Raw genomic sequence first — 26,145 nt, forward strand, 5'->3', positions numbered from 1 at the left:
CGGCCCCGACGGGCGCGGAAGACGCAGTGGTGGCGGCGGCGCCCGCGGGCCGCGGCCGCTGAGCGAGCTGGGGGCGGCACCGGGCTCGCTGCCGCCGCTGCCGCCGCCGCCGCCCCCCTCGCCGCTATCGCCGCCGCCGCCGCCGCCGCCATTTTGTGAGAGTGCCTCGAGCGGGCGCCATGTTTGTAAGGAAGAAATAGGGCAGCCATCTCCGGCCACCAGCACTTCCCTTCCCCCGTGTGTGTGTGTGTGTCCTCTCGTTCTCCTGTGCCCCGGGGCCTGCTCCTCGAGCCGCCGCCGCCGCCGCCTCCTCTTCTCCCGCCCGCGCGGGGCGGCCGGGCGCAGCTGTGCAGCCCGCCCTGCACTGAGTGCCCGTTAGTGTCCCACTAAGTAACCGTGAGTGCAACCTTCATCATCGCTCCGCACGGAGGGACCGGCCCTCCTCCTCCTCCTCCTCACCGAGCCGCCCCCGGAGCGGCCGTGCGCGCCGCCGCCGCCTCCTCCTCCCGCAGCGGCCGTGTCCTGCCTTCCTCCACCTCCCTCCTCCTCCTCACCACACCACGGCCAGCAGCATGGCCTTTGAAAGCTTGTTCTCCAAACCCCCAAACCCAGTTCTTGACCCAAACATGCCCGACTCTGACAGGCAACATGCGGGGGACGAAAGGTCGAGTAACATTCTTCTCTCTCTCTCCGCTTCTCATGTGGTGATACGAGTGGGGTGATGGTGGTGATGATGATGATGATGATGCTGTGTTAATGTGCCGAGGGGGTTAACGCTGGCGGGAGCGGTCACCTTGGGGTGGGGGGGTCCGGGAGGGGGCTCACCGCATCCGAGGTGCCTTTGATGCATTGGCGGTAGGGTTTTGTTTTTTGGAATGCATGCGTTTTTACATCTTCATTTATTTGTTCTGGCTGGGAAGTGGGGGGGGGGATGGGAGAAGGGGGGGGGGGGTGTTTTCCATTTCTTTCCATAAATTGCACTTTCCAGCGGGTGTCTGTTGAATGTCACCATTGTTCTTTTTCTCCCTCGCTCTGGTGCTGCTAGTCAGGTAGGAAAGGGTGTTTGAGTTGTTTTTGTTCATTGCTTTTGTTTGTGCAAAATTCTCACCAGATACATATTTAACGTCATTTTCTTGCCAGATTACACCTTCCACGTTTAACTGGATCTTTTTTTATGCAGATTATGGTCTGACTGACGTTATCTTTGCCACCTCTCAATCCCCATGCGCAGAACACCAGAGTCCTGTTCCTGGTGAAAGGACCTCTGTTCCTCCCTCCCTTTCTCTCCTGCAGCTGCTGGAAATTCAAGCCCTTTCTCCAGGCAGCTCTGGCCTTCCAAACTAGTTCCAAAAATACCGTTGCAGGGTGACAGCTACCAGTCCTAGAGTGTCCATCTGCTAACACAAGGGCAGGAGTTAACGTGCTGTTTTGTGACAGCTGCCTCTTGGTTCTGTCCACCCCACACCGCTCCACAACCCTGCTCAGTCCTTGTTTCAGAGGGCTGAGCAACACCTAAATGCTAGGGAGCAAACGTAACGTCCCCTCACTGGAGAAACAGATTCAGTGTTACAAATTGGGAAACAGGGCCATACAAGCTGACTTGTTCAAAAATCATGCTGTGACATAATGAGGGGGTTCAGCGCAGACCCCGAAGGTTCTGATTTCTGTTTTCCCTGTGTTTAATTTTGAAATAGTGTATATTGTGCCTCACTGTGTGTTCCAAAAAGAGTGATGTGTAAAAAGCCAAATAGCAGCACACTGGGCTTGCTGAAGGTGCAGCACACACTTGGTACATCTTTGCAGCAGAAGTGTTTTGTTGAGAGTTCCTGCATTTGTAAGGCTCTGACTTTGACTGCAGATGCTTTTTCAGGCATGGTGTTTTGAAGTTCTCACAGAGGATGAGCCTCCCCCCCCAACCAAAAAAAAAAAAAGTTTGTCCACTGTTCTGCTGTAAGCATTGTTTTTCTGGTTCTTAGTTCCTCATGTGATGCGATAAGCAGAGTTCCTCTTAGCAGCTGTTCTCACCAGTGCGCTTGTTGTTAGGCTGGGAGATTGTGAAATAGAATGAATAAGTACTCCTTAACAGCCTGATGTACTTCCAGGACGTGATCATTTATAAACATTGCTCTGTAATGCTTTCATTTCAGGAGAGCAGAAGACTTTAAGGATATCATATACCTTCTGAATAATACGTTTGTAAAAAAAAAAAAAACAAACTTCTGCTCCCCTCTGGCCTGAGACATTTGTAGTTAAGTGGATTCTTAATACACCTAGTGTGTTATAAAACTCCCCAAATAGAAGTCTTGATGCTGTATTAGATGAGTAAATGTAATCGTGTGAAAGTGTAATGCCTTGCCTAGCTGAAATACATAAGAGTTTCCCCACGAGCTGGTAAACTGGCAAGGCCCAAACAAAAGCCAGGGCTTTCCCTGCCTCAGAGAGTGGCTGGCTGGAGGGAGGGAGGCAGGTAGCTTGCATCAGGAATGCTTTTGAAGTGCTGAGTTGATTTTGTCCAGTCTCCTGGGTAGGAAGTGGGAAAGGAAGGTGTAGTATTTGAGGTCGGTTCTGTAGGAGTGCTGTGAGTATGCTCATATAGTAAGCTGACGTGGAGTTTTACTCCAGATCTAGTGTTTCAAAGCTAATACGTGTGGTTTCAATGTGTTCTGCCTTGCATTCAGTGTTCTGCTGCATTTGTAGCTCAGACTGAGCAGTTTTCTACAGACACAGCCTGTATGAGGAAGCTAGTGATCACTTCTGTGCAGCACACATTAATGGCGTTCCTGTAAACATTTATGAGTTTGGTACTGAGCTGATGTGTGGAGTTAGGAGAGAGTTAGTGAGCGTTTCGAGCAGTAGGAAATCGTAAAAGCCCTCGTCTGTTCTGAGATGGAAGTGTTGTTCTAATCCGGAGCCTTTGTTTCCTTGTTAATAGACGGGGCATCTGATTACATAAGGAGGGCTTTTCATTCTTGACATGTTTTTAGTTAACTCATGCTCTCTGATGTGTTTGAGACTTTCCGTACACCCAAGAAACGGGTGTCTCTTTTGAAGTGTGTCCCATATGGTTGTGTTTTATGCAAGGTCATATCTAGAGGATAAGTAAAAAGTTAGAGGAAGGGAGCGGGCAGATATCAACGCAAGAGAATCTCCTTATTTTATAGGCATGTCATATACATAGTGCTGTGGATGAATATACTGGCTGGCTTCCCTATGTATTTAAGACGAGACTGAGTGCTTGCCACAGCTACACAAGAATTCAGTCCTCTTGCAGGCTTCTGTGGACTTTGAATTTCTGACTAACACTGAGCTGTGACAGACATGAGTAGGGCTTGTTTCTTCTGACTAGTCCAGCTAACGAGAGCAGTGCCAGATTTACAAGCACAAGAAACAGCAGAAAATAACTTCTCTGTGAATTTGAGTGTGGTTTTGTTTTTTAATATCTAAAACATGGATTGGTACCTGTTTCTTTCTGTTGGCCATCTCTGCTTTCCTGTCGTTTAATATCCAGACTAGAAATTTCCTGTACTGTTGACTGCTGTAAAAATAGCAGTGACCCTAACAATGTGTCTGAGCATTGTGATATGAGCTCACAACTCACAGCAGCACAGGTGATGCTCTGGTGGCCAGCCTGACCTGTGTTTCAGGAGTAAGTATCAGGCCCCTTTTAACCAATCTGCAGTACAACAAAGCAAATTCTGTGTTAAAATGCACACCCAAATGTCCTGTGTAAAGTTTCTGGGGAAAATTATCCTCATTTTTTTTGTGCCCTTGTTTTGGTTTGCTTGCTAGTCAGGCTTTTCTGTTGCATTTCAGCTTTCTTTGCCAAGAGTCATGAAAATCATCCTTGTACACTCTTTCATTATACTGGAGACAGTTTTAATGTTTAAAATTAAATTGATAACCGCTCTCTTGTCCGCGATAAACCAGTTTGAGTTGTATGGTGTGGCTGAAGGGCTCGGTTACTCAAGTTTGCCTGCTTCCAGAGCCTGCTTTCCCCGCTCAGTGTGCCCTGCCTGTGCCCAGATAAACCAGGCAAATGGGCTCTGCCTGCTCTCCTCTTTGTACTTTTAATTTCCCAGTTTCTTCTTCCAACTCTCTCATAGGAAGAAAGTTGTATCAGTTTTCCACTTCTGTCCTTGGCAAACCCCATTTTAAGCTGCTGATAGAACAGGTTTGTCTGGTTCCCTGTAATGGAGATCTGCTCTGGGAAATTAGTCAGTGGGAAGGAAAGGGAAAAGCACAAGTGACTGGTTGTAAACAATATGGGTAACAGTAAATTGAAATCCGTATTGTACACCGCAGTTAGACACTTTCTGAATTACTGCTTAGCCAGCAATATTGTGCATGCTGCTCTGCCTGTGTCTTGCCCTGATCCCTGTGGCTCGTCAGCTCTGTGCTACACAGCAGCAGCACACATCAGGGAAGCTTTTGTTGACTGGAGGGCTCAAGATCTCCTATAATCTGTGCTTATGCTGTCCTGCAGCCTCACCACTCTCCCAGGCTCCCTTGCCATTACCACCATTAATGTTAAAGCAGCTGATTTCAGTGTGTCTTTTTATTCTGACCGTGCTTTGATGCCCTCTGTCTGTATGTGCTTTGTTTGATTCGAATATACTTACTTAACAGCTGTATTTAGAGAGAGAGATTTTTTTTGGTAATAGTTAATCACCAAAGAATGCGTTTGTAAGTTTTGTGATCCCAGCAGGCAGCCTTGTCCTGATTTATTGTTCATGAGCATGATTTCAAAACTCGTTTTGACATTAGGAAAACAGGAAATGGAGAGTCGCTCCCTGATGTGGCCTATGGGTAAACGAGGCTTAGTTACCATCCAGCAAACTCTGCAGGAGTGGCAGAAGCGTGTCTGACTCGTGTGGCTGTTACTCCTCATCCTCCTGGGGCAGAGGAGGTGGTCTGTGCCAACGTATGCAACTTCTAGTGCAGTGAGCAGCCCCCATGAAAGGAGGTGGGTAGGAGGCAGGGTGAGAAAGTGGGCCTTGTAGCCTGCTTGCTGGCCTCTGCTGCAGGAAGCTGGGTTTTGGCATGTCTTATCCCTGCCTTTCTGGCTTCCTTCCCCTTTGTATGGGAGCACAGTATCTGCAAGAGCAAGCTCAAGGATAAAAGGTGGGTTCAGAAGCCGAGCAGTCTGCCCTGTGACTTCCCAGTGCCAGGCTGTAGTAGGTTAATATTGCTCTGTGTTTGCAGAGTGGTCAAAATTAAAGGACAGGTGAAAGCTCTGTCCTAAGTAACTTGCAATGTGGGAAAAGCCAGTGCTCATTATAAACACTAGCTTGTTGCAAACTGCAAGAACATCTGCTTTTTGTACTTCTTATTCATTCATAAAAGCCGTAGTGTAGTGGATTGCGAGGATTTAGTCAGTTTGGCCCTCTATTGTGCTGTTTAAGGTGTATAAGTTTTGTGATGTACTTGTGAGAAGTGATGAAGTAAAGGGCCACACGGTCACCAGCGTGTGTAGGGTGGTGTGGAGCAGCAGCACAAGGAGCTGGAATGGAGGGGTTGAAGGAGAAACCTGGTTTGGGGTACTAAACGAAGTGTCCTCTGAAAGGAAATAAGGGGAAGAAATACCCAGGGAGGCCTTAATGCTAAATGAGTCCTGGCCAGTGCTGGAAACACTGGATTTTCTCTTTCCTGCCTTATATGGCCTTATTACAGAGGGTAGCAGGATGGGTATATGAGGCTGTTATCAGCCCCTCTAAATTGAGGGCTCCCAGTACATTGACTCCAGATGAGGTTATGAGTTCTTGAACATCGGGATGTTTTATGGTACCACATCTTTAGAACTATTTGCAGAAAAAGAGGAGCAGGTTTAACAATGTGCTCATTTTAGGAGGAGGTAAATGTTACTGTATTTTATTCTTGGACGATAAAATTCAGTTATCAGCAGAAATTAATAGTTGCTTAAAATTAGTTTATTACTTAATGCATTAATCTGCTCATTGAGAATGTTTGCAGTCTTATTACTGCAGCCTTTCTCTGCAGCAGCTCTCTGTGCACCAGAAGGAAAAGGGAGAGGTTTACAGGGTGTAGTTTGGTGTGCTGTGCACTTCTAGTCTGGAATCTGTTGGTCATTGGTGTTCTCCTTAGGGCTCATCTGATAGATACAGTCAAACACATCACGCCGCAAACCAGAATGGGATTGATTTTAAGTGAGACCTTTCCTCAGCTATGAATGAAACTGAGATTTACCTCTCATGCATGCAATATCATTCATGTAAGCTGTTAGAGTATGCAGCAGTATGAGTCTTGTGTAGCACCTGCTGTGTTTGCATGCGTACCGAGTAACTGTGTTAAGAGGATTAAAAAGGCAGGGGAGACCCTTCTGGCTTCCTCAATGATCGGTGTAGCGAGTGGCTGCATTGACATCTTTGTATCTTTGGGAGCTTGAGTTGTATGTCTTTGAACCTAAAGGGTGCAGTTATTTTAAAAATGACTTGGGCTAAGGGCAAGAAAGGGGATTTAAAGCTGAGTCTGAGTGGTAGAAGTTAAACTAAGTGCTGGAGTAATGGTGGCTTGTGTAATTGGTTTTGCAATGATTTTACCAGACTGACTCTCCCGCCCGAATAATTTGGCTTCTGTGCCTTTCTCATCCATTTTGGAGATGCACTGAAATACATTTGGGGCAGTGGAAATGCTTTATGGTTTTATTCCACGTATCCATCAAGTTCCAACTGTCTGGAAACTGTGGATTAAGGAGCAATCCATCAGCAGTTTTGGTTCTTTCTCCTGCCTGGGTCCTGGAGGAACCTCTTTCTGGAGAGGAACCAAAGCTTTTTTAATTCTTTTGTACATTGTCCTCGTACAGAGATCATAGGAAAGGATCAGTGCCGGTGCACTGCCTTGGCCTGGGCTTTAGCTTGTGGTGTTTGGCTGATGTTATTTAGTTTTCGGTCGCCTGTGTTTTGGATATCAAGATTGCCTTTGCTCTCCCACGAGTCATGAGGAAATAGCAGCACCGACTGCCAACTCGTTTTAATTATTAAACTTCTCCAGAACTTCTTGTGAAGAAGGTCCACCAGGTCAGGCAGTGGTAGCTGAACAGCCTCCAAGTAACTTCAGCTGGATATTTAATGAAGGTGCTGTGGTTTCTCTTTCAGGACTTAAAATGCAGTAGGAAATGTCTGATCTGTACAGCAGGGCTGCCGAAGTGAAGCTGGTACACACTGTGGAGTTGCTGCCTGATCTTTGGGATAGGTCACCTGTGGATGCTGCAGAGTGGGATGTGCTTTTCCCTAAGAATCTGCTGCTCAGTATGGTTGACAGTGTAAGGAATAAAAAGACTGGTGTCCCCTTACAGCTTGAGTATTGTCTTCCAGCTGCCACTTTGTGGAAGTGGATGAGGAGAAGGTGTTATCTCAAAGCTTGTCTTTTTAGCTTCTGAATGTGGCAGTGTGTTCTCATAGATGAATATAGCACTGCCCATTCACTTCATTGTGTGTGGAATCCACCAAAGTGTGCCTTTCTTCTAGCTGTGGTTGTTGTTGCCCTTTCCCTATGATTTCTGCCTTCCTCTTTGCTCTGATTCTTCCTTTTCTCCTTGGAAATGTAGAAGAACATCTGTCAAACACAGAGACAAAAGATGCATCGGGTTTAGCTCAGCCTTCACAAAGGCAAGTATAGAATTCAGGAAAATAACACGTGGCAGAAGGTAAGAACAAGTGGCCAGTGTTTGTTCCTTGGAAGCAGAGGCCATCCTTTCACTCCCGAGGTGTGGGTTGTGTAGGATACACATCCCAAATTGCCCCCCACAGCGTGGTGACACGATCCCAACGAAGGATGCTTTTGTGCCTTGCTGTAGGATAGTTGAAAGATAGCTGAAGCCTGGAAGAAAAGAAACGGATGGCTTCTTGTTTTTGTCCATCAAAAAAACAGTGCTTTTGTCAGAGCTTCCAGCAAGAATACGAGCGTACCGAGATACTGAGTAACTTCAGAATCCTCCCAGTGCTGTGCAAAACAGAAGTTCCTGTCGTCTCTCGTTACATTTGCAGCGTGACTGTAGAGAGGTGCCAAAGGGGAGGCAGCATCAAACTAGGACCCGTTTCCTAGAAAATCAGCCGCTAGCTCTGTTTTTTCCAGACCACAGCTGTTTGTTGACTTCCATTACTCATAGTGGGAAAGGAGGTGGTGCTGGTTTGCAGCGCTGAAAGCCCTGCCCGAAGCAGGCAGCTCCAGCCAACTCCGTGGGATAAGTGCCTGAAAGGGGAAGGCTCTGTGCTCCCTCACTTGGGTACTGCTCCTGTTTGCACTTCCAAGTGGAAAAAAAAAAGCCCAAACTGAGTGTGCTTTCTGCCCTGTCTCTTCCTTCGAACTTTCCTTGTAGCAGGATTGAATTATTTCCTGGAAGTGGTACATTTTAGACTGTTACATTTTCAAATTATATAGCAGTTTTATTCATTTACTTATTTATTTAAGCATCCTTAAAATTCAGCGCTTGGAAAACCCTGGGTTTTTGTGGAAATAATAAAGGTGTTTGGAGAGCAGAGTACTGTAACCGTACCTTTGAAATGCAATCCGAAGGATGGTGTTACTGAGATTCCACACAGTGCTTCTACCTGGGAAGTTATGTGAGTCCTGCATACGTCCCAGAACAGTAAATACTCAGCAGCAGTTCCCAAAGGAACTGGTAGCTGGCAAATGCCTATTTCCCAAAGAGCATTTACAGTGCGTATTTTACTGAAGAGAGCATTTTAATTGGGTAGATGTGCTTGGTGGAGTAAGCTTGCTTTCTGTGCAGCTCTCCAGTCCATTCTGGATCTTCTCCAGTTGCCCAAGTTCGCTACCTGCCATGACTTAGCAAACAGAGCTGTCTTCAGTACACATCTGGAAGAGGATTTTCTCTGATGATCCAGGACTGTTTGTTTTCAGTTCTTTCTTTTTTCCATTTCTTGGTAGCTGGTGATCCACAGTCCTATCTGGGCTTTGTGCATTGTGATGGTTAGTGGTATTGGGTTCTAACAGGTTCCAGGAACTGCAGCAGGACTCAACACAGCAGTCATGTCTCTTTTCCCCTTCTCCCTGGCACCTGCATTTATTCTTCTTATAGGAAGTCAGTACTGTGGTTTTCTTCTTTGTGAATACAGGACTGAGGTGGACAAATTGCAAGGTGATTTAATCTGGCCTAATTACTACTTCTGTCCTAATACCTATTACTGCCCTCGGCACTCATTTAAGAGTCATTGTGTGCTTAAGGGCTTCAGCAGTCCAAGAGTGTAAATTGTTTTAAGTGGAATAAACTATACTGTGTTCTGATTCCCTCTTCTATCATTTAACTATGCTAATTTTAATACTGTCAATTTATATTGCTTTATTATGATCCAAGAGGCAATGGAGAGTTGGATATTTTTCCTCAGAGGAGGAAATACGTTCTGGCTGCCCTCCCAAATACTGAAAATACTCAAACCAAACCCAAAAACAAACAAACAAATGACAAAGCTCTGGACAGAAATGAAGCAGACGACGTCCCAGGTCCGTGGGTTATGTTCACTGATTCTTACCCCAAGCTGCTCAAAAGTCACGTGGACATAAACTGATGCCCTCTCTGATCAAGTTCAAGCGCTTGAATGTTCAAATTCTGACCCTCTATTTTTAATCAGTGACAGTAAGAAGACAATTTAAAAGCAGGAAAGACACCTTATGTTCATAAAGCTTAAAACCAGATATTACAGAGGCAAATAGCCTTAAAAATTAAGAGGTGCTTTCCAAATCTAAACCTTTTGGAGTCTCAGTGCAGTGAGAGCTTCAGTCAGGTTCCTTCTGGCTCGCTCTGGGGGGGATTTTTCCCATCTTTTTCTTGCAGTCTCTTACATCTGTCCCAGATCTGGTGGTGGTGTATGAAGAATTGGAGGGCAGTTGATGGAAATAGCCAGGCAGAAAGACTGGTTGTGAGTTTCGCTGCTGGAAGAGAGGAGTCTGAGCTTGAGACGTTAGCTCAACAGAGAGTGTGGTCTTCCCTCTCAGTGCATTTCTCCTATTGTCTCCATCTTGTAGTAGTGTAGTGGCACATTTAAATCAGGGTCCCTCAGGATCATTCCGGAGCAAAGGAGCATCAGACATGGTGCATCATAAATCCTGTTAGCTACTTACCCTGTGCAGACTGCAAGCAAAGTGGGTTTAGTTCAGGCATCTTTCGGTTTATAGGCCAAATCATTTTGCTTTTTTCATCTAGCTCTGTTTGCAGGTGAGATCAGGACCTGCCACCTGTCTTTTCCTTTCTCAGCAGCAAGGCACAGGCATGTAAAAATGTCATCTCTGGGCAATGACAGAACTCCTATATTGGCTTAAGATCCCTGTATTTCAGGAAGACAAATCATCTTTAATTACGTGAATGCCACAGGACTTGATAAGTTACAGTGAAATCTTTAATCTTCTGTTTATGAAACTGTTAATTTGATAATCCTAGTATGTTCTGAGGGACATCCCAGAGCAATCCTGCTTGATTCTTTTTTTAAAACCCTGTAATGTATTTTCAGAGCGTGCTTATGGTGGCATCTCCTATTGTGATCTTGCATATGATTTTCTGGTATCTGGGGATTTCTCCCCTTGCTTTCCCCTCCTGACAGCATTTCTCGAGTTTCTGCTAAATCTACTGCATTGAGAGGGTGATGGTTTCCAGCACGGGGGCACTAATGGCATTTTCTTTCAATCTCTGTAAAAATTCAGGATTGAGTTTCTGCATGGTTCTGAATTCCAGAAGCAGTAGAAAGTAACATGGAGATAGTTACACAGAGCCCAGTTATTGCAGCTAAAAGTAGTGCATTCTTTCACATCTAAAAGCAATGAATGCCAGATAATAGGAGAGGAATTGAGATTGCTAAAGCAGCGTGCAAGGAGTAGGGGTTGGAAGGAAGTTAGTTGGTCTTGTGTTGGATAGATTCCTTCCCAAGTGAAATGTTTTCAGGGTTGTTATTTGGGCCAGAGTGTAAAACATAAAGGCTTAGTAACCATAGATATATTTTTTTCCTGTACGGGTAGAGATCAGGACAAACCTTCCAGTTATTTAGGCAGCAAGCACTTGAAGTATTCTAATTTGTGTTAATCTTTATGTATTTTGTATCATCCTTTGGTGTTACTCCAAAAAATAAAAGACTTTTCAGGCAGTCACATCCATATGCAGAAGTTACTGTCACAGGCGTGTTGTTCCATCTGCAGTGCTTATTGTGTTGGTTACTGCTGTGACATGGGGAGCAAACTCCTACAAAAGTCAGTGCTAGATACTCTGGGGGAAAAAAAGCCCCACAGCAACCCCCACAAAAACTACAAACAGGTGTCTTAGCACGATAGCAGAGTCAGGTGGCTGTTCTGTGAATTTTCAGTTCTAGCTAATGGACTTTAAATGTCAGCTGCTCCTTTTTTCTCCTCTGCACTAATAATTTCTTTTAAAGAATCATCATAACCATGACTGTAATTCTTCTCCTTGGAATTGCTCAGGGCGTTGGCCATTCTGCCTAGGTGCTATGGACACATATTGAGTTGCAGGAACTGGTGTGCTGAAGGAGATGCATTCATATTGCAGCGCATTCTTTACCCTGCAGTTCCCAAGCTGTTGGTTTGGTGCTCCTGAATATGTGGTTTTCCAAAGGGCTTTAATTGCCTTTGAATTTGACTGCGTCTGTCCTGATAAGAAGCCTGTTAAAGCACTATAGTTGAAGCATTTCTGAAGTTTTGCAGTATAATTGAGGAACATTTAATAACTTTTATTCCATTTTTCTTCACAAGAAAACCCAAATATTTCTTGGGGTATTACATGCGTTCCAGTGTGCATTTGTATGCATGTGATAGTGCAACTGGTGGAAAGAAATACTGCATGCTTTTTTTCTTACTGTGCTGTTGTACGGTTGGGATGGGCAATAATAAGACTGTTTTATTGTATTGGTGTTTTTCCTCCTACAGAGAAGACGGAGAGCTTGAAGATGGTGAAATAGATGATGCAGCATATGAAGATGTGAAAGAACATGGTTCAAAAGAGGACAAACAGAAAAATGAAAAAGGACATAGAAAATCACGGAAGAAACGCAAAAAAGAAAAAGAAAAGAAAAAGTCAAAAAGGAGAAGACGGGATAAGCATAAGGTTAGAAACTGAAAAGCAAGATAGTGGACGTGCTTGTTTTGATAGCAGCTTTCCAGGTTTGGACAAGAATCCAATTCCAGAGAAATCATCTGAAAACAGTATTACTATTTAGACAGTCTTTGAACGCTGCATTGTTTGAGTTTCCTATCTTAACGGTGCATTTCAGTCTTGAAGAATTTGTTTAGATAGACTTCTGACACATGGCAGTGCATATTCACACGTTTCAGTGGTAGTTTGTGTGGGATAAGGGATCATAAATCATTAAGTAGTCAAGCTGTAGCACATTCAAGATAATAGGCAAGGGTAACAAAGTAAGTTCCTAAGTCAAATACGTTTTTATAAGCTTGTGTTTCATTGACTTCTTTTTAAAACTAAGATGAAAACAGTATGGGTCTAGCTGCTGTTTTGTGATACACATCTTCATTAGATGCTTGTTTACTACCAGCAACTGGTACTTGTTTACTACCTGCACATCTGAATGCACCCGGTATGAACTAATGCTCTTTTCTCTCAGTGGAAAATGAGAGGATGCTGATCTGTTCTTTGGTCATATGCAAGTTTCTAGCCCTCTCCAAGATTTTTATAGCCTTCCAGCAGCATCTCAACTGTGTTGCAAAGAAGTAGGGCTCAGAGGCAGACCCATGGGAAACTGATGTAACCCAGAGTAACCACATAACCCTCAGTGTTTTCATGCAAAAGCCTCACAGGATCAGATCTCTTCCTCTGATAAAGAGAGTGGGTCATCAAAGAGTGTGCTTTCTTGGTCTCCCCCAGAGGCAGAGGTTCAGGACGGTTAAGAAAATGTTTTTATATACTGGGTTAGTGCTCCCTTTAAGTTAATATGCAGCAGACCAGTTGCATAATAAATTATATAACAGCATGTTAGACAGCTGTTTTCTTTTGTTTGTTTTATTCCAGCATAACTCCCCTTCCAGTGATGACAGTTCAGACTACAGCCATGACTCTGATATTGAACGTACAGAAAGATCACATAAAAAGAGCAGCACTTCTTCGTACAGAGATTATGATTCTTCGTTCAGTCAGGTAGTATTTTTTAAGCTGATTCCTCATGTGTTTATGTGGGTATAAATTTAGAAATGCAGATGTCAGTGATGCAATTTTTGAAGGCTGACTTGATCACAGTGCCCATTCTCACACTTTCAGAAAGTGCATATAGTTCTCATGTCCTTTGAGTGGATTTCAAACTGTAAAGCATCATCTCTAACATGGCACCGTTTTTCCTCTATGGGGAAATAACTAAGGTATTGTTACTGTTGCCTGCATTGGACTTAGATGATACTAAGAGGAAACAGGCTCTTGAAAAGTCACCTTTAAATATCTAGAGTGAATGCTGCTTTCTGATAGCTCAATTTGTCCTGGCTTTTCTTGGTCTGTGCAGCTCAATAGCTCTCCTGAGACCACTGGGTGAAATAGAATGGCATTCTCGACAAGTGAGATATAGAGTAGCTGGAGGCTTGATGGAACTGCATTACTTCGGAGGAAGGGATGCTTTCCTTTTCGCCTGAAACCATTCCAGAAAACTCTAAATGAACTTGATTTATTAGTGAGCTGGAAATCCTGTCGGCAGAAACTGGAGAAGGGACAGTACTGGCTTGGGAGTGGCCGTAAGAAATATTTCATCCTGACTGACGGAGACAGGACAGATTGTATCATCTGTGTCCAAGATCATCAGGGTATGCAGATCACGAAGGGAAGGATTTTATTTTAATCATGGTTCTAATGAACCATTTGTATATTGGTTTTAACAAGTCAAATGTTAATTCTGCCTGCTGTTACTAAGAGAGATGTTTGTTATTAATGTAAACAGAGGGTTTTTGTTTCAGTCCTGCTGACTTTCCCTGAGTGGATACTCTTCAAATTGTTTTAACACTGTACACCAAAGTAGCCTGAGTTCTAAGAAGCAGCTCACTTGCAGTCCCCACCAGTTAATCAGCTTTCCTTCTTGACAAATGTCCAGTAACTTCTCAAGTTCCAGCAAAGCAAGCATTACAGAATCTTGTTGTTGTGCACTGTCAGTTGCAAAGCCTCCAAACTAAGTGTGAAAGCCTTTTAACATTGTTTGCATATTACATTGCCTATAGTTACATAGTTGAAGTAATTCTTGAAACACGAGTGCCACTGTGTATTCCTACATACCTAAGCTCATCTGTGAAGGATCCGAATACACAATGCTTTTCTGAGCATGTTCTAAGCAAGAATGTATTTTTTCTCATGCTGTACTACTGTTGGCTTTAGAAGAACCTCTCTGTAGAAGAACCACTTAGAATGCAAAGGATTATTTACATAAAAATTCTTCGTCAGTCCCTCTGAGAAACATTCTGGAGTATAAATGCTGATGCTGTTCTGCTGTTTGATTTCTTTAAAAAAAATACAACAACAAAAATACCACAACTTTCTCCTATTTTGATGCATTCAGAGTCAAAAGTACTGATTTTTCCTGGATAACTGATTTTCATTGTTATTAATGCTTGTTTGTGCAGATGTGTAGACAGCTTGGCAGTATGACAGCATAAAACAGTTGGTTTGGTAGAGCAGTTTGGAAGGCTGGTGTTTGAAGTATTGAGCTGGTTCTAAGCAATGCAATCCTTTTTTTGAACAGCATGGACACGTATCTGGAAATTACATGAGTTCACAGAAAATGCAACATAAAAAGAATGTTAAAAGTAAGGATTATGATGACTACAGTCATTACAGCGATGAGAACTTCGGTAATTATAATGACGAGGAAAAAGATGAAGATTTTGCTGATCAGCTTAAGCAGTACAGGCAAGCTAAAGAGACCTCCAGTAGTGATTTAGGACCTCCATTTCTGAAAGAACCAGTAAAAAAACAGGGGATGAAAGGGATCCAGAAAGGTAAGAGGACTTGAATTGCTAGCTGTAGTACTGACGGTGGTGGAGTTGTGTCATGCATCATTTCAGGATTTTTGTGTTGAGAGGTGAGCAGAAGCTGCCAGAGGTGGCTCTCCCGTGGGCTCCCAGTCTCTTATCAGGATGTGGCATGCTGAGTGTTGGGAAGAAATAATAGCATATGGGTGCACTTCTGCATTTACTGAGGAAAAAGATCAAGTGTTGGGTAATCCCAGAATCACAGGATTGTAGGGGTTGGAAGGGACCCCTAGAGATCATCGAGTCCAGCACCCCAGTGTGTAAATAGTAAACGAATAACCTGTTTAAAAACAAAAAAAAACAAGATCTTGATTGTGTGACTGCCTGAGTAAGAAATCATAGGGCTGTAAAGTGACTTTCTGGTGTAGTTCGTGAAAGGGTGAAGAAGAAATGGGTGACCTGTGAATTCCAAAATACAACTTAGGCCAAAAATATGTGTATGTTTAAGGTACCCAGAATCGTTGATGACATGTTTGTTTGACATGATGGTTGGTAATACTGCTTCAGGATCTCTGTCTCTGCAAGTCACTTGGAATCGGCCATGCTGTGTTGGGGTGGCTTCCACCTGAAGCAGATGTGACACCTACAGAACTTGTTTTCTTTGGTCTTAAATTGATAAGAAAGTAGATAGATACTCTGTCTCAGTGTTTTTTGTTAAGACCATGACTCATGATAGCTGGAAAATTACCACCTTGAGGCTTCCAGACAGTTGAGTATTATTATACTCAAAGATGTTCTGTCCTATTAGGTTATGATCTTTGGTTTCTTGCATGTTTTCAGATACTTTTGTATGCCTGGATGCCAGTTGTACTGATTAATTCTGTGTTCAGAAAGTCCCCAGATGGCACAAAACCTTTCAAGAATTTGGGCTTGTTTGAAATAATCTCTGCACTTCTAATTGTGAGAAGCTGCTTTGAATGGAATTAATTGTATACACACGTTGTCAATTTGCTACTGATTTGAAGAGCTTTTCAAAAGCAGGCAGTTGCACAGAACTGTAATTGGCTGGTGTAGTTCTGCTTGCCAACTCATGAATCAAAATAGCATTTGGGAATTGAGACTGCAAAAAGATATTTAGTTTTATATTTGTCTGTATTTGATGTCTCTAGATAACTGCATTTTAAAAGGTTACTGCTGTGTTTCAGGTATTTCTCAGAGAGGTAATAATTATGGTGTTGGTCGAGGACGTGGAATGCAAAAGAAGTTGAAGCGTAAGGATCGTGGAAGAGGAAGAGGGGGCAATAAAGGGTCTGATGGCTTTCATGAGGTACGTGGAATTAAAGATGAATTGCTGATGCAGTTGTTTCAGATGACTGGATGTCGTGCTTTAACAGAAGAGTATAGGTGCATGTTTTTTTCACTTGTTCTCCTCTAGACAAGTTAAATGCCTTTACTTGAGTTTTCCTGCACAAAGTACAGCTGCTGACTTCAGCTAATAGATCATTTTCTTGGAAATAAAAATAAAAAATAACAGAATATGGTTTATGAGCTTTGGTTTTGAATGGCACGTTGACTTTCTGAGGGGTGACATTTTGCTACTAGTGATTCACCTCAGGTTTTTCAGCAACAAAATGGCTGCCTTCACAGCTTTTGGCAATTTTCATCTGATTCATGAAGGATTGATTCTTCTTTCCGTAGCTAATTGTGGAAACAGAAAGATACACATCTTGGTTTTCATTTAGATGAGCCTCCTCTGAAGGTGAGCTGCATCCCTAGAACGCTCAGTTGGAGTATTTCAACCTTCCTTGAGCCATTGTTTCACGTATTTTGAGGTGTGAGATGGTCACTGGTTTTCAGTGCCCCCAGAAAGACACGGGAGGTTGTTGAAAGACTGACTACTGAAAGATAACAGCTGGGATCACACTGCATGGTGATAATGTAGTGTAATAAGGATTTGATAACACTGGACTTGAGAATTAGCTGTGAAGGTAAGCAGATTGACAGTTCAGGATTTCCTGAGCAGCAAGAGGAACGCTAGCAGGTCATGCACCACCTGAGCTGTTGTTCAGTCCTCTGTGCTCACTCTCTTCCCAGAAGTGCTGGTGAGTTGCCAGTAACACTTGCGTGCCCGAAGTCTTCCCACTTGTCACACAGGGGAGCAGCTCTATTGCAGAGTCACACAGTTTGGATCCAGAAGGGCAGAGGAAGGTGGAAGCTGAGTGGTGGTTTGGGCCAGGGCACACAGTGCTGGAACAAGGTGTCTGGAACAGGGTGTCATCTTCCTGGTATCTGTCTGTAGGATGGAAATGCCAGCTGTTAATCAATGTGCTTACCAAACAGACTGAAGGTTAAAGTCTGACCCCTGGTGTGTCAGTGGGCAGCTAGCACTGCGTGGTTTGAGGAAAAAATGGCAAATGCTGCATTTGGGCTCTTGTGCAACTGGGTGTTACTTACTTGACATAAGCATTTGAAGATGGTGGAAGATCACAGAAGTGGTACCCAGAGATCTCTGTGCAGCGGTGCCCCAGATCAGGGGGCACTTGACTTTGTAGGCGGCCACGAGTCACCGTGCTTTGTAGCACTTCCAAGTGAAGTGTGAGATGTTCCTTCCGTTCAGTCATCTTACTTTCATCTGTTGTATTGTAAGAAATTTATCAATTGATAATTTGCAAAAGAATTTGCAAAAGAGTATGTAAGACTCAGTATTAAAGCAGCTAAGAAAAGGTGTGTATTTTTACCTTCACTTTGAGCTGTGGGTGTAGTTTTAAGGATTTAATCGTGGTGTAGTTAGTCACATTTTGGGGTAACTACTGCACCAAATATGCTCTTAACGTTTTTGCAGCTGCACTAAATAAGTAAAACAGCAGAATGTTCATTTTTTCTTACAGGATGGCAAACCAGTGAAGAAATGGGTTAATATGAGTCAAGAATTCATAAATCAGCACACAGTGGAACACAAAGGCAAACAAATCTGTAAATATTTCCTAGAAGGGAGATGTATTAAGGTAAATATGCACTATGTCTTGTCAGCCTCTTTCTTTGGTGTGAGGGAGGGGAGAAGATGCACTATTCTTTTTTTTTTTCAGCTGATGCAGGGAAAACCTGTAGGTTGAAACTGTGTTTTTACTTCCTCTGTTTTACATATAAATAGATAAATGCTGATGGAAGTGCTTGTGAAAAGATATCCCTTCTGTTACATGCTCAGGATGATTCTAATCCAATTCTAACAAGTGATTGTGTTTTCTTGCTAATGTATGCAGCAAAAAGATCTTTGATAGTATTATAAACTTACACTGGCAGTGTGTCATGCATAAATACGTAACAGATTTTACAAGTATGGAATCTGTAGGTTGTCAGAGATTTCTGAATGTATTAGACTATTTCTGAATCTTGTGCTATCAGTGATTTTGAATCACTGGAGAAATGGCTTAATTATGCTTAATTATTTCTCTCTGTAAAAAGTGAGGGTGTAGTAATAGTTCCTTTACCAAAGAATTGAAGTCATCTTCCTTCAGCCAGCAAGTGGAAGGCAACAGAAAGAAGAGAGAATCCTATTCAGAGCAGTCAGCTGTCAAGCAAAGTCCCTAGCAAGGCAGTCTGTTATTGCATTAAAAATTTGCTGTTGCTTCGTTTCGAAGCTCATGCTGCTGTGAAGTTGAATCCTCTGCTGTCAGAATAGTTTAGTCAGTTACAAATCACTCTCCATGCTTCTCCAATAAGTGGGTGCACCATTTCTATCTAGTTCCATCCTAAATACACAGAGAAACATTTTCTATTGCTTTTTCACATTGTAGAAGTAAGGATGAAAGTTAGGATGCTTTTTTTCCCAAACGAGGGGGCAAATTGAAATGAAATGAGTGCTTTGCTGGCTTTATGTGTTTTAGCATTGTGCACAATGAGATGAGCATTTGCTGCCATCTTCAGGTTTAGGATGAGTAGTTGAAAGAACGTAGTGTATTCTTGAAAATAATTGCAAAGAAAGTACAAAAAAACCTCTCAAGCAAATTAACCTTAGTAGGTAAGACCAGCTTTTTTTTTTTCTATGACCAGCAGATGTTGTATTCTTCAGAGCCCAGATTCAGTAATTCTTTCTCTATGTCCAGCTTCCCCATTCCTATTTTTTTAGGGGCATGCTTACATATAGTCCTGTGTTAGCAATCATAATAAGTTTAAATTCGGCAGAGGAGAATGCTTTCCTTTAAATGTGAAATGGAACTACTCAGCATTTTGGACTGATAATGTGTTTCTTATTTACAGGGAGAACAGTGTAAATTTGATCATGATGCGGAGATAGAAAAGAAAAAGGAAATCTGCAAGTTTTACATACAGGGTTATTGCACCAAAGGAGAGAACTGCATTTATTTGCACAATATCCTTTAAAAAATACTCAAATTCAACTGTTTGTATTTATTTACTTGTAATTCACATAAATGATTTTAAAGGGGGGGCTTTTTCTCAAGAATCTGTACCAACTTATATGTAGATGTACAAGAGGAAAACAATTTTTCTGCTCAAGTGGGAGGAGAAAATATGATGTGCTTATCCCTATATTTTATATACCTTTATAGCCGTGTATTTTCTAATCCCTGCTGTATTAATTCTTTCTAATCACAGCCAAGTCAAAATTAATGTTAAGGCAACAGTAAGACCATTATTAATAGAATGATAAATGAGTCGAAGTGGTAAGTTGGTTGTTAGCTTTCAAAATGATTAAGATGCTGTTTTGGAAAGACAAAGTATTCCTGAAGAACCGAAGGAGGACTGACAGCTGAGTTTCATAAATGTGTCACAGTGCAAACTAATCATTAGCCTTCATTAGGAATCCTTAACATATTGCTTACATGAATTCCCTTGCAAGTTTTACCATACAGGAGCCAAGTGCTATCAAGGAGATAAGTGCAAATTTTCTCATGCTCCCCTGACTGCAGAAACGAAAGAGCTGCTGGATAAGGTGAGCTGTGGTCTGTGAACGTGAGCCCTGTTCCCAAAAGGAACAGAGGATGCTCCTGGAAATTTCCGTGTTATTCTGGGGAAGTGTGATGCTACACAAAAAGGATGTTAAAACTTCCCTGTTGCTGTTCAGCACTGCAAATCTGTGACTAGGTTCCATACAACAGATTCCTCTTGCCACCAGTTATCTTTATGCTGTGTTACACTCTTTTTTTTTCATCCCCTTTCTGTAGAAATCTCTTTGCACGCTGTAACAAGACGTGTGGCTTTTACGTTGCCTACCTTAACATACCTAGAAGTTAGATATCATCTGGGTGGAGAGAGGAATGAGGTGCCTCTTCTGAATGATTCATGAAATGCTGACCTTTGTGTTAAGTAATTACATAAACAGTTACTATATGATGGGCCTCATCAGAAAAATGATGCAAATTTAACACTAAAAACATTATGAATTGTAGAATTAAGTCACTTAAAATGACTCTGCGAGAGAAATGGACTCCTGTCCGTAAACTAACAAACTGTGTTTGCTGTGTTACTTCATTTTAGGTTTTGAATAATGAGGAGGAACCACAAAATGAAGATGAGAAAGAACTGGAGGAACTCAGAAAGCGTGGCATAGTTCCTCTGCCGAAGCCACCACCAGGTGTTGGACTTCTGCCAACCCCAGCGGAGCAATATCCGTTTTCTGAGTCCGATATAGAAAATTACCAAGATCCTTCAGGAGATTATAAGAAAATACCATCTCTCTTTGAAATCGTTGTGAAGCCCACTGTGGATTTAGCACACAAAATTGGAAAAAAGTAGGTTTTTGCAATTCTCCATAGGATGTGGCTACATAAATGCATAAAATACTCTCTTTATTCCCGTCAGGAGCTTCGAGTACATTGCTAAGTTAAGGATCTATCAAACACGGGCTATTGGTTATCTGCTTAACTCATGCTTGCCTTGAAAGGATCGCTTACTGAGCCTTGACTTGTCAGAAAGCTCCTCCTTTGGCTCTTGTTTTCACTCTGTGCCTGCCTTGTCTGTCTCAGTTTGCAAGCTGAGCAAAGTTCAGTCTCCTAAAAGCTTTTTATGGTTGACCAAAAGCTTGGTCCAACCTTGGCCAAAGGCTTACTGAGATCCGGTAAGTATGCACAGACATCTGCAAGAGTAAAGACAGGGAGGAGACAGCTAGTAGCCTGTTGACCTTTATAGGTGCAAAATTTGATTCATTAAGTTTTCTTTTGCTTACAGGCCACCAACCTTCTATAACAGCTCATCACCACCCAGACCACCGTTTCAGGGAAGTGACCCGCATTCTCAGCATATGTATAATCCAGGTTCAAGCCCGGGGCCGGGACCTGGCATGCCACAAGGACATAATGGACCACCAATGCACCCGGGTTCTCCTGGACATCATCCGTGTGGAGGGCCTCAGGGAATGCCGCAGAGTCCTCCGATGCAAGGTGTTCCACCAGGCTTTCTAGGACCACAGAACCAGAGTGGCATGCCTATGCAAGGACAGCAAGGCGGTCCGCCTCTGACACCCCCGGGTCTCGGTGGAAATTACAGTGCCCCAGGAGTTCAAGGACATATGGTGAATATGCCGAGAGATAATCACTGTCCTCCGGGGCCGCAGTACCAGCAGATGCCTGGTGAACGACAGCCGAACATGAATTATGAGCCTATTCAGAACCCAGCTGATTTCTATGACAATTACTATTCTCATCAAGCTGTACATAACTTCCAGCCAGCTAATAACTCTGGTGGTAAGGACATTTAAGTACCGTTGTTCCTTGATGTGGTGCTTTGTGGTAGTATAGCATTAAATCATTGTGGCTTCGGAGCTGAGCAGTGGAAGGAGTTGTAGAGAGCCACAGCCATGAAGTCTTCACCGTATATACATATTCAGCTGATGCTTTCCAGTCGTGTCATATGTCACGTTAATTTTGCTTTATTGTGTTTTAACTGCTCTTCTGGAGTAGCTGCTGACTGCTTTGTCTTATTTGTACCGCAGATGGAGCGTGGCATGGAGAATTTACAGATCACCAGGCTCACCTCATGGCTCAAGAGCCTCATCAAGGCGGAAGCGAGTCAGACTGCATGAGTGGTCATATGGGCCATAAAGCAGCCATTAACGTGCCGGATTTTCTTCCAGCAATGCAGAAAGCCCTGTATGTAAGGCTCAGTCAAAAGCACCAGAGAGACGGAGACTCTGTCAGCAGCCAGGGCCAGAGGGCAATGAGCAAAGATGAAGGTAGAGTTAATTTTGTTCACGTTCAAAATGTACTTGCTGACCGCGTGTTATTCTGGAACAAGTCTGTTGATCTGAATTTTCAGTGTGTTGCCATTCTGTCAGCGGTAGCCAATAGAGAACAGTAAAGATGTGGGTGAGATGGGGCAGCACGGAGTTTGTTTGTCCCATGGCCTGCACACTGCTGCACTCCTTTCTGCAGCTCCCTGAAGTACTTTGCTGTGTCCACATCTCCTTCTGTGAGTATGCAAGTTTAGATTACGGATCAGAGCATGCAGCTGTGTGGTTTGCTCTCCAGTAAATTGAAGAAGATGATGGTTGAGAATTTAGCCTTTAAATATTCTTATTTCTCCCAGTTCTGAATCTTGACTTCTCCCCCAGGGCCTTCTCATCTGGGTTGTGATGAAGCAGCAAATTCCACATTTGGAATGTATCTGTTATTAAGACTGTAAGGCACTATTCTACCTTTATTTCACCCATCCTGCAGTGAAGGTCCTTGTCATCTCAACTACGATTTTAAGAGTTGTTTTCTTACTACTACTGTTAGAGATAATTGTTTGGGAGTAGGTTATTGTCTTAGTTTCCAAAGGGATATTCCGTGCCGTATGACATCGTGCAGAAGGAGTTTTGGGAAGGAATAATTAATTTTTGTCATATTGCAGTTGGTTTAATACAGTGAATGAGAACTCGATATCAGATATTATTACTCGGTTCCTTTTCACTGAGAAGTTGTCCCTTTATATATGGGTTTTTATTCCCAGGTGACCATTTGCTTCTGTAATCTTTTTCCTCAGATGACAATGTCAACTGGTACTCCAGTAGCGAAGAGGAGGAGGGGAACAGTGTTAAATCAATACTGAAAACACTGAAGAAGCAGAGTGAAAACTTTAGGAATCAGCAGCAGCATTCTGCAGAGCAGCACATGGTTGGTATTCCTACTGATCCAAGGCTGGCAAAAGATAAAGGTGCGGGGCCTCAGGCTGCTGACCCAAGGCTTAGGGCCTCGCCGAGATCAAACCCCAGAAAGCCATCGGAATCGGCGGCCTTGGACCCCAGGCTGAGAGATCCCAGGATGCATAAGGTCAGCGATGGTGGCCATGCCAGCTCGTCTCTCGTGGGAGCAAAGCTAGATTTACACCACCCTCACACAGGTGTGAAAGTCAAGCAGAAAGGGATGGATGACGATGAAGAGGATTCAGAAAGAGAACTGAGAGAACGAGCTTTTCTGATTCCATTGGAACCTTTGCCTGGTGTGACATTAAGGGATCCCCGGTCTCAGCTTAGGCAGTTCAGCCACATTAAAATGGACGTTACCCTGATGAAACCAAACTTTGCCAAGCATATTGTGTGGGCGCCCGAAGACTTGCTCCCCATACCTCTGCCTAAGCCTGACCCTGTATCTTCAATTAATTTACCCCTTCCTCCACTCATAGCTGACCAGAGGCTTAATAAACTGCGGAACCTGAAAAACGAGCCCCATCCGAACGCGATGCCCGCTGACCCGAGACTGGCTGCCAAGGCAAAAAATAACCTAGCGGGCAGGAGTGGCTACTTGGATCAGTGTGCAGATTCTCACGCCAGTAGCTCCAGCAAATTAGGAGATCCTCGATTACAAAAGAACGTCGACCCCAGGCTCCACAGACTGTCCAATGCAGATACATACCACGGAGTCGCCAAGGAGTCACACCCTTCGAAGTTCGACCCCCGCCTCGCCAGGTCTGCTGCCAGCTCCTCGCAGCCCTCGGAAGCTGCCACTGCTAAAGCCGACCCGGACGCTCTGCCTCCGTACGCTCCCAAGCTGTCGGCGAGCGGCGTCAGGCTGGGGACGTCGGGCTCCTTACTGAGCGGGATTAGTTTGTACGACCCACGAGATCACAGCTCGTCGTCGGACGCGGCTCCGGCCAGTTCCGGGGAGAACGGAGAGAACCAGAAGAAAAGCATCCTGAAGAATTCGGGTAAGAACGAACCCAGCCTCTCGGAAGACGTGGCGCTGCCCAAGCCTGCCTCCGGCGCGGACAAAAACCCAGAAGGATCGGCGGAAGCCGCTTCGGATAAAGCGAACGGCAACGGTAAATCTCAGGCTAAACACTCCAGCGCTGCACCCGCGGTGCATAATCTTCCTATCCAAGCTTTATCAGGATTAATCAGACCGCAGTATAGCGATCCGAGGCAGGTGAGACAGCCCGGGCAGGTAACTCAGACACAGGAGAACGATCCCAACGGGGAATCAGATGATAAGTCCTTAAAAGATGTTTTCAAGACTTTCGATCCAACCGCTTCACCGTTTTGTTAGCAGTTGATTTTAAGTCTTTTTACTGTTGTGAATATTGCAGTTTTCTGCTGTTTTGTAACTGGTTTACCTCTTTGCTTTATTTATTTTTAAATTATAATTATCAACACTTTTCAGCTGCTAATCTCAGAACCACATGCAGTTATACAGTACGCTATAGTGTTTGCAAAGCTGTGGTATTTTCTATATAATACTTTTCCAATTTCAGGGAGACTAATAATTGACACGTAGGAAAAAAAAAACAACCAACAACCCACAAACCCCACCACATGTATCATGTTAGAGCTGACAAAAGCACTTTCATTGTAAATAAGTCATTAAGAAAGTCTGAAGACCTGTATATGTGTGAGCTGTCTCTTTCATAAACGACATTTAGCTATGATTGCCACATTTGTATGATTGTATAGATACAAGCAATATTATGTACATTACTGTGAGAGACACTGTTTGACAAGGATTGTCCGACGCATCAAGCCAAACCGACTAACTTAAGTATGCATAAATGATTTAAAAGGAAAATGTTGATCCTTCTTTTCAGATCAGTCGACGTAAGACATTGGTTTTTATTCACGCAGTCAATATTCTTAGTGTAAAAGAGACCTATATCACATATGGAGGAGTAAAAATGTCATATCTTTTAAAAGTATTTTATTCTATGCTGTATATAGAAGAAATTGTGAAGTACATAACTAGAAGAAAGTTACTGTTAAAAGTGGAGAATACCTAAGTTGTCTAATACGGAAAAGGTTTTTATTTAATTTTTTTTCACGCATACACGATTCTGATTAGTGCTATAAGTTACATTGTGGTGTTCATGTATTTCAATGTATTTTTGTATCCAGCTGCTTAATTTGTATTGCTTTTTTTGTATGGATGTAACTGCAGTACTTGTATTCATTGTGTCTTTACAACATTTTTAACAAAACAATTAAAAAGGGTACAGCTAAAGTCTGGTAATGACTGTGGTGTTGCCATGCTGCCAGCTGCTTCAGGCTGGGAGGAACAGCACTGAGGGCGTCCGGAGCCGCGCAGCCTCATTTGAACCACTCACCACTGTACTGTATTGCTCGTGAGTGGAGCTGAGTGGCTCTGAGATCAGGCCTGTGATCTGGGCAGCGTCACTGCTGCAAGAAATGTCGTGCATGTTCTTTAATCCTCAACGGTGTTGCATGCCACGAGCACAACTGTCCTCGAAGCCGCTCTCGTTTTGCCTTTTGGGTTGCTTTTTTTTTTATATAGAGGAAATGTAGTCATTCCTAGCTAGCGACATTGAAAATAAAATCTTGCAGTCTGCTCAATTGCTATGTGGTTCCCGCCCACTCGGAATGTTTCTTTGCATTAAGCCTCTCCTTGGTGGACCTTTCCCTCTGCACGTTGGCCTCAGTAGTGCTGGTGACAGGGATGTGATGGCGGCTGGCGCAAATTCAGTGCTTTTGGCCTCTTGTTCCTGGCAGATGGGCAGCAGCCTGGTGAGCTCCTTTGTGTTGCTGAGCAGAGCTTGGATGAGCTGAGTTCTGCACGCACAAAACGTGGCGGGGAAGACATCGCTGAAGGCCAGTGTGGTTTCGGTTTATGTCCTTAATTTCTTGTAGAGCTGGGGATAGCAGCACGTGGATCGAGAGGGGTACAAGGAGAGGAAGCGCTCAGGGTGAGTTAAGGTGGAACGCAGGGCTTCGTGTTGGCATGTGATGAGACACAGCAGTAACCTGAAGTTACTACTTCTGTGGAGCAGTGAGGA

General features: G+C 43.5%; 2 protein-coding genes across 2 annotated transcripts in view; one reads left to right on the forward strand and one right to left on the reverse strand.

The window, feature by feature from the left end:
* ANAPC1 (anaphase promoting complex subunit 1) overlaps positions 1–26,145 on the reverse strand; it is a 274,849-nt gene that overhangs the window by 99,284 nt on the left and 149,420 nt on the right. The window lies entirely within an intron of this gene.
* Positions 193–25,414, forward strand: ZC3H6 (zinc finger CCCH-type containing 6). Its single transcript, XM_065739493.1, has 12 exons — positions 193–664; positions 11,905–12,082; positions 13,001–13,126; positions 14,703–14,958; positions 16,137–16,258; positions 17,820–17,936; positions 19,189–19,300; positions 19,773–19,882; positions 20,428–20,681; positions 21,118–21,632; positions 21,881–22,120; positions 22,912–25,414. The coding sequence occupies exons 1-12, from the start codon at positions 573–575 to the stop codon at positions 24,408–24,410; spliced, it is 3,621 nt and encodes a 1,206-aa protein (XP_065595565.1). The 5' UTR covers positions 193–572; the 3' UTR covers positions 24,411–25,414.

The sequence above is a fragment of the Cyrtonyx montezumae genome, unplaced genomic scaffold (assembly GCF_038088225.1).
Source record: "Cyrtonyx montezumae isolate F1298 unplaced genomic scaffold, pur_monq_1.0 scaffold_24, whole genome shotgun sequence".
Lineage (NCBI taxonomy): Eukaryota > Metazoa > Chordata > Aves > Galliformes > Odontophoridae > Cyrtonyx > Cyrtonyx montezumae.

Coding starts and splice junctions, on each gene's coding strand:
- ZC3H6 (XM_065739493.1), top strand. CDS start 573: ATGGCCTTTGAAAGCTTGTTCTCCAAACCCCCAAACCCAGTTCTTGAC. Junction 12,083..13,000: donor GAAGACGGGATAAGCATAAG/GTTAGAAACTGA, acceptor GTTTTATTCCAG/CATAACTCCCCTTCCAGTGA. Junction 21,633..21,880: donor GCCAGCTAATAACTCTGGTG/GTAAGGACATTT, acceptor TTTGTACCGCAG/ATGGAGCGTGGCATGGAGAA.